Source organism: Lepidochelys olivacea (genome assembly GCF_965140295.1).
Source record: "Lepidochelys olivacea isolate rLepOli2 genome assembly, chromosome: 1".
Lineage (NCBI taxonomy): Eukaryota > Metazoa > Chordata > Testudines > Cheloniidae > Lepidochelys > Lepidochelys olivacea.
In genome coordinates, this window is record NC_140411.1 from 62527087 (window position 1) to 62542395 (window position 15309).

Here is a 15309-nt window from a genome sequence, read left to right on the forward strand (position 1 = left end):
TTCAGAAAGGACTTTCCGAAATAAAGGGATGTGAAAGAACCTCAGGACGCCAACCTTTTCATCTAATCTCCTCTTGAGTCACTCCCATTGCTTTGGGAAGGGAAGGCTTTTCTTTTGCAAACAACTTTCAGAGGATTTCTAGTCAAAGGAAAATCCTGAAACCATCCTGCTATGAAAACATCATTCCTAAATGGCTATATCATGACAACTATTCCCAATGTCCTAAGTGAGTTTTTAATTAGTTCTTACTCGGACAAACCTTCCAGTGGGCCTGATTTCTCATCTCACACCAATGTAAAATTCTTGTAACTCCAAAGAATTTAACTCTAGCCACTCTTGATTTACACCTGTGTGAGGGCAAATCAGATCTACTGAGAGATTTGCCTGAGTAAGGAACTCAAGATTTGGCCATTAGTGTGTGTTTTAAGGGGGAGGGAGGGGAGGCGGTTTATACAGCCATACATTTGGAAAAATGGAACAAATGTAGTCAAGTTGAACATGAATATTTATTTGTAATAAAAACAAATTTCAGCATAAAACAATTAGAATGTACAGAGTAGATAAACAGGCACTCACATGATCACACACAAATACATTAGGTAAAAAGAAATAAATCAACTGAACAGCACTGACAGCTAACCAATGTGGTTAACTCATTAAGTCAATAGAAAAGCAAAATGTCCTTTTCTGCTGTGGCAGTTAAAACACATGCACAACCGATACGACAGGTCAGCAGGTAATTTGGTCTGCCCCATTCAAGAGGAAACGCACAGGTACTCTCAAATAAGAGCTCTTCACATTTAAGTCAGGCTAAAATTGTATCTGGTCCACCATGTTGGATGATAAGGCAATGTCGAATCTACGCAGCTCCTCACATGCCCATCCTTATACTCTGAATGATCTGAAAGATAGCTGCAACAAGGCAAAAAGAGAGGCTGTTGAGGTGCTGGTTAACGTTCCTGAAATTCAATCCTGTACTCCGATACTGCGGCTTTAAACAGCTGAATGGCTCGTGTTCTCACATGCATGATTAGATGTTATCTTGCAAGTGCTTCGATCAGTGGACTTCTTTTGAGTAGGGGCCTACTCCCCCCATTGATGCAAAAAGGATTACCCAGGTACTGTCTAGAACACTAATGGAAGTACCATGCGTAAATCCTCCGGCGCTGACGAGGGATTAGACCCCTTCAACTAGAGTGTGTGCAGCACCGCTGCCAGGCACAGCTGCGTACACTTAACCAGTTGGTGGGTCTCTTTCTTGGGAACAATCACTTCTTGTTACAGGGCCGTTTATAAAACGGCTCCTTATAAGTAGGTAGACCAGTAACAGGAATACAACCTCTCACAAATCTAGCCTACTTTAATTATTGCTGCAGCTGATTTGTGGGGGTTGGGCCATCTAAACTCCTGTATTATTCCATACCGTGGGCTCAATCCTGCAAAAATGCACTCATGTGAGGAGCTGCATGGAAGATGATTTTGGGAAGCAAGGTTTTGCCGGATGGGGCACTGTCATCTCAATCCTGCAAACAGATCCGTTCCAGTGGACCCATGCAGAGCCCCACTGTACGTGTGTCTGCCCACGAAGACTCTCAAGACTGGGGCCTATGTTTGCAGCCCACAAACAAGAGCAGTGTTTACTACTGTTTACTAGCCGTGTGGGATGCAAATTTCAGATCAGAAGATGGGACAGTTCCCCAGAACTGGTTAAATGGAAATGAGGCACCTGGCATTGGCCTTTGTCAGAAGACAGGATACTGGGCTAGATGGACCTTTGGTCTGACCCAGCATGGTCGTTCTTATGAGGCAGATTGTGCCATCACAGTTGAAACAGAAATCTCTATTGGTATCAAAGTTGATGGCACAAACTGGTCCTATACCTCCACAGAGAAAAGGACCAGAGCATTGAGTAACTGTATTTCCTGTCCTTTAGTATAGTTAATACACTAATTACTAAGGACTTGATTCTGCAGACCTCATGCGAGCAAAACTCCCACTGACTTCAAGGGACGTTGAAAGGCTGCAGGATCGAGCCGTGGTTCTTAATTATACAAACATGATGTAAGTTCTCTTTATCTGTACCATCGCTGCCTCCTAATCCCTCCGCTCTGGAATGGCATCCATCTGCTGGAACCAGGGAGTGCAAGCACACGAGTCGGTCTGTGCTGACGCAGCTGCAGGGGCTGAGCGTGTCCCGTGAAAAGACCCGGGCCCTGCAAGCGTATTTTCACAGAGCTCCCTCGTCCGTTGCCCTTTTAGAGTTTTGAGGTGTGTGTCTGTAAAACTTAAGAAAAACTGAGAAAAACGCGCTTCCTCTTAAACCGAGACAGTAAAATGCGTAAGATCGGGAAGGGTGACTTTGATTGCTGAGCTGCAGTAATTTACGCTGAGTCTCTGCCCTCATCCTGCAGACACTTGAGAAGCTCCACTGAAGTCAAGGAGGGCGCGGCTACATAGTAGCTGGGACGGTGCTTCCCAGCGACACACTACTCTGCTTCAGCTAGTACGCTCTACGTAGCAGTGTGGCCACAGTGGGTGGCCCAGGCTAGCCACCCATGTAAGTACCCAAGGGGTTGGGCAAGTAGCCCAAGCTGCCACTGCAGCCACACTGTTATTTTTAGCATGCTAGCTTGAGCTGCCTAGCAGGTGTCTATCTACCCACCCTAGGACGCAGGTTTCCAGCGGGCGTACAGACTTGCTGCTTGGTTAAGGACTCCCTCTACAAGGGTTTGCAGAGTCAGGCCTTCATTTTGGACACTAAACGCCAAACCCATTTATTTAAGGTAATACTTAAAATAACGGCCAACTTCAGGGGACAGATGTTCTGCTGGTGTATGTAAGTCAAGGAAGTGATGCCGAATTCCAGCAGCTGAGGATCTGGCCCTGGAACTATCTGATCTGTCTATCACAGAGTTTTTTACTGCCACTCATCACTGGGTTATCTGAGCACCTTCTGTGGAAATCCATAGCAATAGCAAAGTCCACAGTGGATTTCACAGCGCCTCTGGCAGTTCTTTTGTGTGGAAACTCCGCTTGGGGTAGGGTTTGTGGTTTTGATTTTGTAGATGTTTTTAATACACGATTTTGTTTGGTTTTGTATTTTGTTCTGTAAGTGCTTTTATAATTCACTTCTCTGAGATTTATTTTTCTTGCTTAAATAAACAGGATTCCTCAATCAAATGGGATTTTCCCTGCAGTCCATTCAGTTAAGCCTCTTGCAATATTATACTAAATTGAATCATAAGTCGATTAGGCTATGGAGCAGCAAAACTAGTGAAAATCACCTGCTTCTGTCACCTGGCCGGGCCCAGTTTGCCTGACCCACTGTACTGTAGAAAGCTACTATTTTTGCAAGAGGTTTTATAAAACCCAAATTCCACGGAGCACCCAGCTCTGCCTGTAAACCAGTGAGTGAATCTGTTTAATAGCATCTGACTCCAAAGTGCAGCAAGGAACAGGAAAATAGTGGAGTTGCTGAGGAAGTTCAGAGAGAGAGAGAGAAAGGAAGTGGGGAGTCTAGACTCTGAGAAGTTAATAACTTAATGGTGGGAGAGCAGAGCTGAGAGAATAACAGTGCCAGTGAGTATATGGCTGACTAAGAGAAACGGGGGAGACAGAAAGGGAGGCACTAAAAGGGGACAATATTCAACATGGACATTAGAACCCTGAAAGGAGGCCTGTTAGTAACTAACCGATCCAAAGGATTATTAATAAGCAGAGTAAGTTCTATTGGTTGCATAGCAGCATCTCAAGTATTAAAAATACAAGGATGGCTTAGCAGGCATGAAGCAGGGGCGTTAAAATGGTCCTGGTGTCCTGGGTGCTCGGACAGCATGATTGCTTTGTGTGGGGAGACCAAGGGTGGCATTTATAATTGTGTGACTAGTCACGGGGCTTTGAAAGGATTTGAGGATCCTCAGCACCTTCCTGGATTCAACCCCCAACTCTAAAAGGCAGAAACCTTCCACTACGTGTTCATGCTGCAAACCTTGCAGAAATAAGCAAACTGGCGGAATAAAATGAGTTGCAGTTGGACCAGGCAGCAGGGTAGAGGAAAGATGCATGTAAAAACCCATCTAGGCTGAAGAGCTGGATACAGGAAGACTTGAAACTGAAGGAAGTGTGTATAGGAAATGAAGAGGAGGGTGAATTGAGTAGGTCCAAGCTCGCCACAGAGGAGCATAAAAGGAGCAAACCAGCAAAATGAAATTGTGTAAGATCTAGGGAGGAAGAGAATTTGTCGCAAGGAATAAAGAATCTAGAAATACAATCAGAAAAGTGAAGGGTCAAAAGGAGAGGGGAGAAGGACCAGTGCAAACAAGTCAGCTCTCTAACCTAGCTGGAAAGCTTCATTTATCTTGTATTGGAAAAAATAACTATTGGTGCTCAGTTTTCAACTCGTTATAATGATAATGGGACAACCTCCTTTAGGATTCTGGGAAATTATTAGAGACAATTGCTGGAGATGCCAGGAGCAGAGAGTAACAAAGAGTTGGTGCTAGAGTGCCGGATGGAGCAAAGTATCTATAACTGTGGATGCAATGCCCCTGAAGATCCTAAAAGAAGTTGCAAAGGAAATCTTGGAAGCTCAGTCTCTTCAGTAAATGCTGTAGGTCAGCAGAGGTGCTTGTAAAAAGGGCAAAGGGAGTAGGAAGTAACAAGAAGAACATGCACTGGCCAATTAGCTTGACAGTAGTTCTAGGCAAACTCTCTGAACATACAAAATAATAGTCAATGTAAACATTTGGGAGAAAGACATCTCTACACCAACGTGTTTGTTAAAATAGATCACTTCACACAATTACCTTTCTTTGTCCTCTTTACTGATTTAGTAAATAAATGGATGGATTTACCAAACAACTCCAGTTCAGGTAAATTCACCTGCGTCCCCCAGTGTTGTACAGATCCTGTATCACTAGATTAGAATCTCACCTGGCCTTGCAAACCAGCCAGCTTTCACAACAATAATACTTCATGCTCACATGGTTACTTTCATTCTAGGGTCTCAAAGCACTTTGCAATCCTTAATTAATGTTACTTCACATCGCCTCGAAGTGGTGAGCATTATATCCCTTTATAGAGATAAGTGAACATAGGCACAGTAAGGTTAAGTGAGTTGCCCAAGTTCAGACAGTGAATCAGTGGCAGAGCTGAAAAATAGTACCTCAGCTTTCGGGTGTCTGGGACCTTCATCGTAATAAGATTTTTCTTATACCAGCATATTTTAATTCTATTATAGTGACTCATACCAAGATACAAATTCCAAATTGTGGATTAGAAATTGACTGACCATCTGAGGAACAGAGATATTGTAAATGGCAAGTTCTCTATATGTGGTGTCACTGGCACATACTAGGCCCCAGATTATTTAATACATTAATTAGTAATCTAAAGGAAGATGTAAATTCAACCATGCTCAAACTGCTGACAATCTCAACCTTGTAGGATGAGCCAGTTACACAGAAGGATAAGAATCATTTTGCAGAGTGGGTTACATGCAATGAGATGAAATCAAATACGAAAGCCATACACCTAGGAAGAGGAAGTAAGCAGCACTGATACAAACTGGAGGACAGCTATCTGGGAAACAGGATGTCTGCCAAGACCAAGGGGTGATAGTAAGATAGCAAGCGAAATATTCGGTTCAAGTGCAACACCACTGCAAAACAAGCAAATGGAACAGAAACCATTGCTGGTCTCAGATACGTAAATAGGCTTCACATGTATAAACTAGAAAGGTAAGGGGGCCAGACTACGTAGCAGACCTGAAATATTGTGTTTCTTTCCAGTCCTCAGCATTTAGGAAGTATATACAGACACAACACAAAGGACACAAGGATCGGGTCTATAACCTACTGGGGGAGGGAACTAAATGGGCATGTTCTAGAAAAGAGAAGACTAGGGGAGGGCTGGGAGAAAACATGATCACAGTTTATAAATACCTTCAAGGTAATAACAGAAATGAAGAAAGGGAATTATTCCATTCTCAGAAGATGGTAGATAAGGAGCAATGGCCTGAAGCTAAGGAAGGAAAAAAGTTCAGGTTAGACATTAAGCAAAAGTTCTCAACAGTAACAGCCTTTGGGTGGAGGCTACCAATGGAGGTGACCGGATAGTGGATAAGACATTTGCAGGAATTAAGTGGAGACTAGTCCTGCAAAATGTAGGAATCACACTACATGATCCAAGTGGTCTTCTCTGGCTTTAACATCTGTAAATCTGAGCTACAGAAGCTAGGAATTCCCTTCCTTGTGCAGCAATACCCCAATATACCTTTTCCAAAATGGCACCATCTCAAAACTGAGGTCCACATTGCAAATGGAATGGTAGCGGTCCGCGTACTTCGTCCAGTGGCACAATCTGGCCTTTGATTTGCATGGTGCAAAGAGATGTGCAACAGGGGCAGGTTCCATGTTGGTTGTTACATGGTTGTACAGTGCCTGGCACCTTGGGGATGGGGCCCAATGTCAAGAATAATTAAAAGGACTACAGTGAAAGCCATGTGTGATTGCAATGGCTCAGAAGAACAGCCCTGAAAATGTTTGTGGAAAAATGAGGCATTTGTCTAATGGATTCACTACTGAAAGAACAAACATAGCCATAGCAAATACTGACGTTTGATAGAGCTCTAAAAATGACAAAGATAAACATCTGAGCCACATTATTATGATGTCTCTTCAGATAATGAAACCAATTCAATGGTTCTCACCAGGCAAAACTCCCATTTCAGTCAGTGATTAGTTAGCATGAGTAAAGAATGCAGGGTTGAATTCAATACCACAAAATGTTCTTGCTTGGCAATCAATTGGATGTACTCTGTCATTTATCACCAGCATATTTATTTATCTTCTTTGTATCTCCTATGTTCAGCTATTTAACCTAGTTTTATTTTCTAAAAATAAGTAACATTTTGACTTTGTTTTATTGACTTATTTTCAATTTCATTTTTTAAAAAATCACTCGTTTTTTGTCACTTTTCTTAGCGTTTTTGTTGTTGTGAGCTCTGGGGCAGGGTTGCATGTATGTTGTTTGGTCATCACTGCCCAGTAAAGTGGAGCCCTGATTGGGATTCTTCGGTGCCCCCCCCCCCAACAGAACTAATAACTACATAGGGAACTGCACTTTGACCCTGCTCTTTCTTTCTTTCTGCCAAAGCATGTTTGAAACCACATGATATCTTGTCATGGGAAGGAACTATTATTTCTTGAGACACTGACATCACAACTGATGTGTCTAAAAAGCATCACCATCTTTATTGTTAGTTAGAGGCCATGTAAGGGAATAAATAAACATGAAAGTTCACAGGACACCCAACTCCATTACATGTCTTTGGAGCTGCAGGCTAGCTGAAGCCGGAGGGTTTGCAGCAGTCTAATGTTATGCTCTACATGATTGTTAGCTTTAGCAATCCATAACTACAGGGACAACCCAAATTCACCAAAAACTCCCACTGACTTTGGTGGGAGGGAGAGATTTGGGTGCATAAGGAATGAGGCATCAGGCCTTACATTAGCACCGTTTAGAAGAACACATCTAGCTGCAATGGGCCGTGGTGGATTTATCAAACTACAATCTGTTTTTGGGGGGAGTTGAAATTCTGCTTTAAGATTAGGTGAAAAATAGGCCCAGAAAATTCTCAAAAATGGCATTTAGTAAGTCAGACATCAACACAAAGGTCACTGCATTCCATTTCTGAAAGCAATGCAATACCAATGGGTAGCTCTATGAACAGAGCAATACCAATGGACTAATCCTTATTCCAGGGTGGGTCTGTCTATGACCCGCTCCATCTTGGGGCTCTTAAAAAAAATTACTATAAAACACGCGTCTTGTGAAAGATCTTAGATTGACAACCTGGGGAAAGAAACTCCTCTGGGTACAAAAGGAGCGCAGCAAAGGAAGTGGAATCATATGCTCCTGCACACTACTTAGTCTTAACTCGGCTCTGGAAGGTAGTTAAATCCCTCCCATTCAGTGGCCTCTTTTCTGACTCTGCCAATAGATGTGCCACCTGCAGCCAAACTGTAATGCAGATTTTGTGATTTGGACACCTGTCTGCTAGGAACTGGACTACTACAAAGAACTCATTTTGTTTGGGCCATTGAATATATTTCACATTCATCACATGGTAACGCTATTACCATCCCAGCCCAGGTTCAAACCTACAGCCTAGAGGTGAAAGAAAAATTAAGAGGACATGGAAACTTGAGCCATCCGGTCCCACTTAGAAATGAAACTCCAGTTTTAGACTGAAAGCGTAAAAAGCTTTCCTCTTAGGATGCATTTGCACTAAGCAAGACTATATAATAAGTAACGAATGATAAAGAGTTGAGAGGAAAAATAAATTAAACCACTTGCAATCTCCAGAAACTTTTCCTAAATGCTCATGTAGATTTCTCTGGGACAGATCCAGAGCCACAATGTATGCCAAGCATCAAATTCGATTCATAAATACACACACAGAGGTTCCCATTGGCTGCAGTGGAAGTTGTGTGCATGCATCCTGGGTCCGAATTTTGTCCACAAACTTTTAGGGTCTGATCTCACTCCCACTGAAGTAAATGGGAACCATGCCACTGACTTCAGTGGGAGCTGGATCAGGCTCTTAAATGCTTTTCTACTGTCTGCTCAACTCCCTCCCACACCCCTTCTTTATCTATTCTCAGTGGTGTGTTCATACCTGATCCACAGACAACAAAAACAAACAGTGCCAGTAGCCATGGTCCTACAGGATATTTCTCCTCTTGGGGCCTCTAAAATGTGGGGGGAAAAGAAGATTTCAGTTTGTTACCAGTTTAACCAATTGTCGTGGTAGCTCATTTAAAAATAGATGCAAAAAATCAAGATAAAGAACTGGTGGGGTTTCAGCTTCAAACCTCAAACAGTGAACATACTCAAAAGGTCTAACGTAAAACAGTTTACTCTATTGTCATAACTGCTTCACAGGAATGCTAAGAAGCTGAAAGGAAAAGCTGAAGCACAATACGCTAACAGAAGAGTAATAGAGGATAATTGTATTTATAGTAGATCAGACAGCTTAATTCAACAATATTGAAATCTCCCATTTCCCCCCCTTTAAATAGAATAATGACTCTCACAGATTCTCTGCAGATCAGTCGACTTGAATTTCTCTAGGGAAAGGTAAAGTGAGTTTTATTCCTCAATGTTTGCTTATCTATTTCTGTCCTCTCCCCTCCCACAGTTGGGCTGTTTACTAGTCTCCCTTGTTCTATCTATATTTTAAGTTCTTTGAGACAGAAAATATGTTCTTAGGTGTTTTCTGAGATACCTAATAGATGTGGGATGCTTGAAAAATAACTATGTTCCCTGACTGGGTTGTCACTTTAGAACTAAACATATATATCCTACAGCCAATTCCCATCCACTGGGAGAGGAAATTGTGAAAAACAATATCAAAGGACACTCATTTTTTATTTTATTTTGGTCAGCATGTGCCAAAAATATCCTTAAGTTAAATATAAATTTGATAAACAGTCACAACTCTAGTCAGTTTATTTTAAGGACGCATGACTGAATGTTCTAACAGGTCACTTGGAAGGGGAGAGGAAGGAAGGAAGAAGTTGATGGTCTTCTATGGCCAGTTTGAACTGCTGACTTTTGTTTTGATGTATGATTATTGTTTGGAGCCTAGAGCACTAGATAGAGGCTTTTATAACTAAGCATAAATACAAACATCTTAACTGTAAGATTTCAAGGACCACACAGAGGGAAGAGGTGGACAGGTGGACTTAGAAGCTTCTTACCAACCAAGACATGAGCGGAGGGTTATATGATGACATGAGATACTATGGACATAATCAATGGAAGCAGAGGATTCACACAGCACGAAGATCAGGACTGGGCAGGCAAGTAAAGAAGGAATTGAAAGTCATATCTGGGTTCAAGTTGTGGAATTGTGCCTAGAGGAAGGATGGTTTTGTGATGCTTGCGGTCTCTGGAGATCTGGTTCAATTCCAAGCTCTGACACAGACATCTTGTGTGACTTTGGGTAAGTCACTTCATTTCACTGTGCCTTAGTTCTCCATCTGCAAAATGGCAACCATAATATTTGCTTTCTCCCAACTGTTGTCTGTTTAGACTGTAAGCATTTTGGCACAAAGACTGTCTATTACTGCGTGTTTCTACAGTGCCTAGCTCAAAGGGACCCTGGTCTTGGTTGAGGCCTCTAGGGGGTACTATGTTACAAATATGAATAATAATGGATCTGCAGTCCTGATCCAAACCAGCTTGATTTTTAGAAAGCTAGAGCTTCTGCTACTATCTAATTCTAGAAGCGCTGCATGGAAGAAGTGCCAAGTGAGTGGAGGCTAAAGGCAGAAAAGTGGCCAAGGGAAGGAGAATGGCAAAAGATGGGGTGAGAGGAGAGAAGCTAGTAAGCAGACTGGAAGGGAGGAGGGAGAAGTGAAAAAAGAGAGAAGGAAGGGAAAGGATAGCAAAAAGGTCAGAAACAAAGAAGAGTGAGAGGAGAAAAACCAAAGGGATGACAGTAAAGAGGAGGGTAGAATTATCCAGTGGATAGGGCACCAGACTACACATCAGAAGACTCGGGTTCTATCCCTGGTTCTTCTACCGACCTGCCCTCTTAATGTGGGTGTGTCATACAACCTCTCCGTGTCTCCATTTCCCCCATCTATTTAAACAGTGTTAATAATGCTTTTTAAAGCACTTCAAGATCTCTGGGTGAAAAGTGCTACATAAGGGCTTAATTCTCCATTCATCAGTATGATTTTTTCCATTGACTTGAATGGGGTGCAGGATCAAACCCTAAGTGCTCAGTATTATCAGAAACAGGAGAGGCCTCGAAATAATAAAAAAGTCACAGACAATTTGTTTCACCAGAGATAAGATCTGTTGTTAGTCACAGACACTTCCTCCAGACAAGCTGCTTCATGCATCAGCGAGTGGTAGGAACAACAGAGAAAAACAGTCACGTGACTTGTGGTAAATAAAAAACAAAGGTATGTCCCTTACTTTTGGCCATTGGCAGGGCACTGTCCCACAGCCTGGCATTTTTAAATCAACCTTGAAACATTTTAATTTAAAATGCATTTATTTATTTATTTTTAAATAACTCATCCTATTGTGTTAAGGATTTGAAAACTTTAGCAGTTTTAATGTATTTTAAAAAGAGCATTTCAGGTCACCTTTAAGGTGATAGTGTGATTCACCCAGGTTAACACTAGATTACAGCCAAATCTCATTGAACAGAAATCCCATTTTCTGGGCTAGCTCAGTCACTCAGGATTCTAGGATGGGGGAGTTAAGAGATTAGTGTAGATCAAGCCTAAATCACAATTTATTTCAGTACAACTACATCGCTCAAAGGTGTAGAAAATGCACACCTCTGAGCAACAGAGTTATACCAACCTAACCCCTGGTGTAGACAGTGAGCGCTATGTTGCCACTGACCTAGCTACCGCCTCTCAGGGAGGTGGAGTATCTATGCCAATGGGAGAAGCTCTCCCGTCGGCATAGGTAGCATCTTCACTAAACCCCACAGTGGTGCTGTTGCTGCCTTACAGCTTACATTTACAGGTGTAGACAAGCCCTAAGTGGCAAGAGCTTCTTGGCAAAGCAAAAATCCCAACTATGAATTTCCAGCAGCTCCCTGACATTATAGTAACAGGGTTCTCTTTGAAACAGTTACTCTTGGGGTGGGGGGAGCTCTGAAAGAATAGTGAGCTATTAATAAACACTCAAGGTTTTGTGGGTGGAATTAGAATAGCAAGAGCTCTAAACAACTTTGAGAAAAGGGGAGCTAGAGCTCAGACGAAAATCTTTCCCATTAACCAGCTTTCTAAGAGCCCTTTTGAACACTCTGAATTTAAGCAGCTGAAATGTCAGTGGCTCAGCCGAGTCCATTGCTAATACCAAAATGCATGAATCTGAGCACAGTTAAACTCTTCAATTTTCTATCTCAGCGTATACAACTGGAGCATAAGTGCGACCTTTATTTAAAGTAATAAGCAAGATGTCGTTAGCTGGAAGGCTATTGCCTCATCAGGTGTGAGGGCTGTTGTCCCAGCTGACCTGCCAACTCAGTAAGGGCTCCATTTTAGTCCCACTGTACCTGAGGGTGGAAGTGAGCCCTAAAAGACTAAATGGGATCACAGCCGAGTTACTTCTTTTCTATTGACATAGGCTTTGTATTGACTAGGAAAAGTGGTCAAGTTCAGGTTGCACTCAGCTAACTTGTACTAAACTGGTCTAAACTCAATTACTTTTCCTCATCAAGACAAAGCCATAAAGACCAACTAGCTAAACAGCTCATTCAAATAAAATAGCCAAGAAAAAAGAGATTCAGAGGCCTAAAAGACTTTCATCTACAAAAACCCATTTTACAATTAGTAAAGTCAAATAAACTGTTATGTTTGAATCTCTTAAAAACCAGAGGCCACAGGAAATAAACCACAATAACTCCCCTTAGTGCTATCCCTGTTCGCAAGATAGAACCCTTTGAGAGTACACCTCCATGCCTGTGCACTTCCAACAGCTGTAATGTTGCAGCAGCCAGCCCTGGTGGATACTGATACATGTCCCCCTAGACAGGGATGGATGTGTTGCGTGTGCTGCATTCTCTCTTCTCAAGTGGCTGGGGTGTGTGTATATTTTTCTTTGTGTTACAGACTCTACCCCTTCTGAGTGTTTAGGTGGAAGGTGTGTGAGAGTCAATCTCTTCCTCTCCTAGTGAACACTTTTGCTGTGTATTTTCCAGGAGACACTGACACCTTCAGTCATCGTGGTGTGACATTTCCTCCATTCTGCCGCAGCTTGGGACAGGAGCCCCTGATTTTACTATCCCGTTGTTCCACACCCCTAGCTTGGCTGGAGCATTTACTCCCGTCAGCAGCACAAGAAGGATCATCCTCTGCTTCCCCTGGGGCTCCTGTAGCTTGTTAACCCTTTAGCTCACGATTCCCACACCTTCCCACGTGTTGAGCCGAGGAATGGGCAGAGAGAAGCCCTGCCTCCTCGCAATCCCCTCTGCCCCCTCTTCCCATGTCACCTTACCAGGGTTTTGGCTACGTTCCCTCTCTGTGTGATGTTTTTGCTGTGCTTTTCGTTAGCCATCCGGATCCGCTGTTTGGCCACCATCGCTCTGGGGTGGAGATTTAGAGAGCTCAGAAATGCCGGAGGCCACCTGGCTTCTGGGTCTGGTTTGTGACGAGCCAACAGAACACCCCCCACCCCCGTGACGGGAGTAACCGTGGCTGCTACTGCCCTGAGACCCAGCGCTGGTTCCTCAGTACCCCCAGCTGGCTGCAGACTGAGGAGAGGGGGGCTGGCAGGATGGATGGACGGAAGTAATCTCTCATCTCAGGAAACCCTCTCCTGCTTCCTCCTACCCTTCCGGTCCCCCTGCTGCCTAAACACAAACGGCACCTGCCAGGGCTGCCTGCAGCCTCCGCGTTCCCCTGGCTGCGAGCGCGCATCCCGCTTGCACTGTGCGGAGCAGGGAGCTGCCAGAGCTCGAGTGGCGCATCCGCCAAAGGTTCTCTCTCAGCGTTCCGTGGATGGAACGCTGCAGGAGACAAGGTTCTGCGGGAGGCGGCTGCCAGGCGCTGATTGGTGGTTTGAGAGGGACGGGTGGAGCGAGCGTTCTAACGCGCGTTGCCCAGCGTGGGCGTGTTCTGGGCTCCGGGCGTGGGGCGCACCGGCGGGGCTGGTGAGTCGTCGCCTGCAGCTACGCCAGTCACACCCTTGTAGGTGGTGCCCTAATTCGGCCTTCACTTGCCCTCAGAATTTGCTCCCTGGCCAACACTGGGATAAAAAATTGCGGCGGAGGGGGGAAATAAGGGGACCAAGATGGAAACATGAATATAATGTAAGATTGACCATACTGGGTCAGACCAAAGGTATATCTAGCCTCGTATCCTGTCTTCTGACAGTGGCCAATGCCAGGTGCCCCAGAGGGAATGAACAGAACAGGAGATCATCACATGATCCATCCCTTGTCACACATTCCCGGCTTTTGGCAAACGGGCTAGGGACACCATGGGGGAAGGGAAGTGCAGCAAAGTCAAAAGTATGGAGATAGGCCCAGAGGGGGCAAAAATCTGGGGGAGAGGGGAATGGGGAAAAATGGGTCTTGTACTCACAAGCACCTCTCCTCCTATTTTGCCCTATTTCCTCCTACACATGCCCACGACTCAGGGCTGTGGTGTATATAATATCTAGCCAATACTGAGATATGCTGTCTCTTCTCTGTCAGAAAAGATACAAACGTCTGTCCACTAGAGCAGGAGTTCTCAACCTTTTCCTTCCTGAGGCCCCCTCAACATGCTCTAAAACTCCATGGCCCACGTGTGCCACAACAGCTGTTTTTTCTGCATATAAAAGCCAGGGCCGGCATTAGAGGGTAGCAAACAGGGTGATGGCCTTGGGCTCCACACCACAGGGGGCCCCCACGAAGCTACATTGTTCAGGCTTTGACTTCAACCCATGGTGATGGGGCTCCAGGCTTCAGACCCATGTTGTGGGGCTTCGGCCTTCCGCTCTGGGCCCTAGTGAGTCTAACACTGGCCCTCCTTGGTGGCCCCCCTGAAGCCTGCTCATGGCCTACCCTGGTTGAGAACCACTGCACTAGAGGTGTAACTATGTGTGTGTGGTGGAAGTGGTGGTGGGGTCCATCTCTCTATCATAATAGTTGCTATATCAGTAGCTATTGACACACACAGAGATCCTCTGATCACAGAAGAAAACAAACCAACCAACCCTTAAGTACATTTCTGAGTTGTGTACAGATCTATATTTCTTGTGCTTTGTAAAAACAGGGATCAGGGATCAGGCCCTTATTGGTATGTGTGCCCTGCTTCTCTCCGTACAGTAGCTCCTGGCTGACACAAACTTTCCATTCAAGGAGGCAAAAATGAAGATTTTTTTTATCAAGGCTCTTAGAACAGGAGGTAAATGTGTATAACTCAAAATAGTGTGTATATAAAGTTCCCATTGGCACCTCTGGCATCTTGTCTCCTTGCCCTCCTCTCCCCATTTAGCCTGCAGTCCTGGATCAGCTCTCTCTCTCACTCTCCATTGCTGAATTACCTGCCTGACTATCCCTGTGTCCCCTTCAGCATTGTTCATCTGCCTCCTTCTCCTTCCCCAACTAGCCAGCCTTTTCTTGACTGCCATCCCATCAATATCCACAGATTCAGAGATTATTAGGCCAGAAGGGACCATTATGATAATCTAATCTGAGCTCCTGCAAAAAATAGGCCATAGAACTTCCCCAAAATAATTCCTAGAGAATGCCTTGATTACTCCTGTGCTCTAAATTCCTTTCTCTCT

At 44.1% G+C, this 15309-nt stretch overlaps 1 protein-coding gene across 1 annotated transcript; it reads right to left on the reverse strand.

Moving 5' to 3' along the window:
* Positions 1-555: 555 nt before the first annotated feature.
* On the reverse strand, positions 556-13507 carry SERP2 (stress associated endoplasmic reticulum protein family member 2). Its single transcript, XM_084617614.1, has 3 exons — positions 13033-13507; positions 8681-8753; positions 556-912 (listed from the first exon to the last, which is right to left on the reverse strand). The coding sequence occupies exons 1-3, from the start codon at positions 13114-13116 to the stop codon at positions 872-874; spliced, it is 198 nt and encodes a 65-aa protein (XP_084473740.1). The 5' UTR covers positions 13117-13507; the 3' UTR covers positions 556-871.
* Between the last annotated feature and the right edge of the window lie 1802 nt (positions 13508-15309).